The 4,143-nt window shown below is 45.8% G+C and overlaps 1 protein-coding gene across 1 annotated transcript in view; it reads left to right on the plus strand.

Moving 5' to 3' along the window:
• The window catches only part of amdhd2 (amidohydrolase domain containing 2), a 49,327-nt gene that overhangs the window by 17,226 nt on the left and 27,958 nt on the right, over positions 1-4,143 (plus strand). Inside the window, exon 5 of the mRNA XM_014031368.1 lies at positions 184-238. Coding sequence (XP_013886822.1) covers positions 184-238 — 55 coding nt within the window. The remainder of the gene's footprint in view (positions 1-183; positions 239-4,143) is intronic.

Consider the following 4,143-nt stretch of genomic DNA (forward strand, 5'->3'; position numbering starts at 1 on the left):
TAGAGTGAAGACATGTGGACAGTTTGTCCTCCAGTAGAGTGAAGACATGTGGACAGTTTGTCCTCCAGCAGTCTGAGTCTATAGCAGCAGAACTAAGGAATATCTCAGGAAACCTAAGTCTAACTATAGGATTTATGAAAAAAATAACTTAAAACATGTTGAATCTAAATTTGTGTGTTTCAGGTTCTGCCCCAGATCCAAGTGCAGGATGGAGGACCACATGGAGCTGGAGTTCTGGGTAAGAGGACGAATTGGCTGTGAAGATATTTAACTGTTTTAACTAATCAAAGATGCTCCAATATTTACTCAGAAGTCCTGAAACAAGATTTTATGAGGTCTTTAAGAAGCACACTTTTACCCTTCATCAGGTGTTTGTTCTGTCCATTTCAAGAGTTCTGGAAGCATCATGAAAAAGTAGGCCCCTCATAGTCCCCAAATCACAAACTAGGATTTTTTACTTTGTGCATAACAGTGAATACAGATTGAAACAACGGTTTTTAGCCACTTCAGTAGAAATAGAACTGAATGTTAGTTTCTTCATCATCAGTGACTTTTTAAATAAAAGAGAAGAAGAAAAACAGAAGAAAAAGAAGAAATGTAATGGTGAAGATTGAAAGAGAGATATGTGAAATATAAACCAAGACAACACACTTGACATCTGTCTGCACACCTGTAGAAATGGAGAAAACAGAAACACAGCAACAGATAACGTTTATATCATAATAATTATAACTTTTATGAAATATCTATACATATATGGGTCCAGCCCTGTGGAGATCCTATAAGYACAGGAGCTCCACAGGGCTGTGTTCTTTCCCCTCTGCTCGTCTCCCTGTACACTAACTGTTGCACCTCCAGCTATGACTCTGTAAAACTTATGAAGTTTGTGGACGACACCACCCTCATCAGGCTCATCTCAGATGGTGATGAGTCTGCCTACAGGTGGGAGGTGGACCGACTGGTGACCTGGTGCAGCAGCAACAACCTGGAGCTCAATGCCCAGAAAACAGTGGAGATGATTGTGGACTTCAGAAAGGCCACAGCCCCTCTGCCCACCCTCACCCTTAACGAGACCCCCATCACCACTGTARCCTTCAACCAGTTCCTCAGCACCACCATCACCCAGGACCTCAAGTGGGAGCTGACCATCAGTTCCCTCATCAAGAAGGCCCAGCAGAGGATGGACTTCCTGCCACAGCTGAAGAAAGCTAAGCTGCCGGCCATGTTGATGGTGCAATTCTACACAGCCTTCATGGAGTCATCCTCAGCTCCTCCATCATGGTGTGGTATGCCGGGGCCACTGCAGGGACATTTACAGACTGCAGAGCGTTGTGAGCTCTGCTGAGAAGGTGATTGTCTGCAGCCTTCCATCTCTCCAGGACCTGTACGTCTCCAAGGCTGTGAGGTGAGCAGGTGGGATCACAGCTGATCCTTCTCACCCTGCAGACTGTTCAGACCACTCCTCTCAGGCAGAAGGTTTCGCTCCCTTCAGACCAGAACATCCCACCATAAGAACAGTTTCTTCCCCTCTGCTGTCAGACTCTTGAACATTTAGAACCTTCAGAACATTTTAGAACATTTAGAACACGTGACTCTAAAACTCTTCCTTGTTCAGTTTATTGCTGGTTTTTAAACAGCACAACTCTGACTATATTGTTTTTCTGGTCACTTTTATCACTGGATCTAACTGCACAACTCCAAATATATAGTCTGCTCTGATTACTATATTGACCTGTTGTACATATGTTTTATATATTTTATTATAGTTTTCCTTTATCCTTTTTTTATTATTTTTCTTCATTTGTTATATTTGATACCTATTGCACCTTTACACCGAAGCAAATTCGTAGTCTATGAATCCTGTTCATTGACAATGGCAATAAAACCGATTCTGATATAGATATACAGTACATATACACATCCTCATCCATACTTACATACACCCTCAATCACAAGTCAGAAACCCCAGAATCTGAACACCAGTTTGTGTGCAGGTGTGAGCATGCATGTATAAGATTTCTCCAATGGAATATTTCATAGTGATTGTGGAGACCCAAAGACCCGATCCCTGAGGGAGACCAGTGCCAGAGACCCCGAGAGTGACCCCAAGCACCGAGCCCCCAGGGGCACCAGTGCGGGAAGAACCGCACACCCACCCCTCAAAGGGGAACATAGGAGAGATCCAGGAGAGCCTCCCAGCGACCCCACTCAGTAAACCCCTGGGGCCAGCAGCAGCAAGCTCACAGGCCCCGCCAGCACCCGCTGCGCCAGAGCAGATCCAGGCATGTACACAGAGGCCCGGGCCCCCAGGGTGCACCACCCCCAGGCCAAGGCCCGATAGGGCCAGAGGACTCAGGCCCCACCAAGCAGGCACCGGGCCGACCCAGCACACGCCCAAGTGCCCAGCCCCAGACACCRAGGGCCACCAGTGCACAGAGGCACAGCTCACCAGAGGGCAGAATGGCAGAGGGACAAAGCCCACCACCAGCAGTGGGCCCCCAAGTGAACCAGAGGAGGGGGCAACCCAAGACCCAGCCTGACACACATCCAATCATACACAGACACAATCCCACCATCCCACCCTCATCCTCACACCCACTGATTCAAAGACACACAAGGTGGACGCCATACTCCACTCACGCTCCCCCATACTCTATACCCCCCAGGTCCAAGACATGCACCCGCCCCTGACGGAGGGCAGCCCACATCCAGACCCAGGAGTTAGATCCATTCATTCTGGGGTGGAAAGGAGCAGACTGCCAAGGCCCGGCCCGGACCACACCAGGCTAACCGGTCAGCCCCCCAGCCATAGTGAAGCCATGCCCCCAACCACCCCTACACACTGCCAATGGCCAAGCGCATACTCCCAACTGACCACCCACCAGACTCTGGCAGCCACCCCAGTCAGTGGACCAACCACGGTAACCAGGAGCCATACCCTGGGAATCCAAATGATTCCAGGGAAGCCGGAGCACCAGCCTCATCCCCAGCACCCCCCCAGGCCCAGAGCCCACCCACAACCCAGGCTCCCACCAGACGGTCCGCCCCTCCTCCGGACCCCATCCCTAAATGGCAGTTGGGGAACAGGGTAGTGAAAAAGACCCTCACACACACACACGCACCTCCACCCTCAGATGTGCTGTTGATGCGTGTTATTCTATARTGCAATTAAAAAGGGGAAAAATCACATCAGCCCAAATAACGCACAAGGCCCGATCCTAGGACCCCCACCCACTCTATGTGATTATGCCAATCAAAGGAGCCCAGAGAGATTGATCTGATGTGGCAGCAGAGACTGTTTCAAGACTAATATGATCCAACAAAAATATTTCTACACTGGTTAATACTAAGAGTATTTTTATTTTTCCAATTCAACAATATGGTTTTCTTTGCGATACATAAGGCAGTGAAAATGATATGAGACATGTTTTTGTCTAAGGTGACATCATCTAAGTTACCCAATAAGCAAACAGATGGAGAAAGTGGAATATTACATTTCAGACATTTAGAAAAGTCTTCACAGATTCGGCCCCAGAACCTCTGAACAGGTGGACAGGACCAGAATGCATGCATGTAATTGTCAGGTATATTGCCTGTGCATTGTGCGCAGGTGTTAGATTATATAAATCCCATCTTGAACATTCACTGACCTGTATAATGTACTCTATAGAGGAGTTTATTTTGTTTTAATTGTAAATTTGAGTTTCTAGTCATTTAAGATTGAAATAACTTGATAATAAACCAATACAACACATAAAACATGTCAGACATATTAGAGACATAGAGACATATCAGACACATATTTGTATTTATTTATTTAAAAGGGGAYAGTGCAATTTAATAAAACATATGACAATTCATAAGTTAAAAAATCCAGAAGTAGCCCAACGGATAATTTTCATCTGTAGTCCCCTGGCCATGATGTAAAAAAGCAGCATGATAAAAAATAAAATACAGTAATGACACAATAAATAAGAGCAGGACATTAAATTAATCATAAAAAACACAATACAACACAATAAATACAGCTTATATTCAGTGTTGGCAGATATAAGTGTCAACAATCATTTTTAAGCTGCTTAGTGAAAGACCTATAGATTGATATCTATAATTTCATCTGGTTGTGAGTTCCATTCCCGAGCA

The sequence above is a fragment of the Austrofundulus limnaeus genome, unplaced genomic scaffold, assembly GCF_001266775.1.
Source record: "Austrofundulus limnaeus strain Quisiro unplaced genomic scaffold, Austrofundulus_limnaeus-1.0 Scaffold1239, whole genome shotgun sequence".
Taxonomy (NCBI): domain Eukaryota; kingdom Metazoa; phylum Chordata; class Actinopteri; order Cyprinodontiformes; family Rivulidae; genus Austrofundulus; species Austrofundulus limnaeus.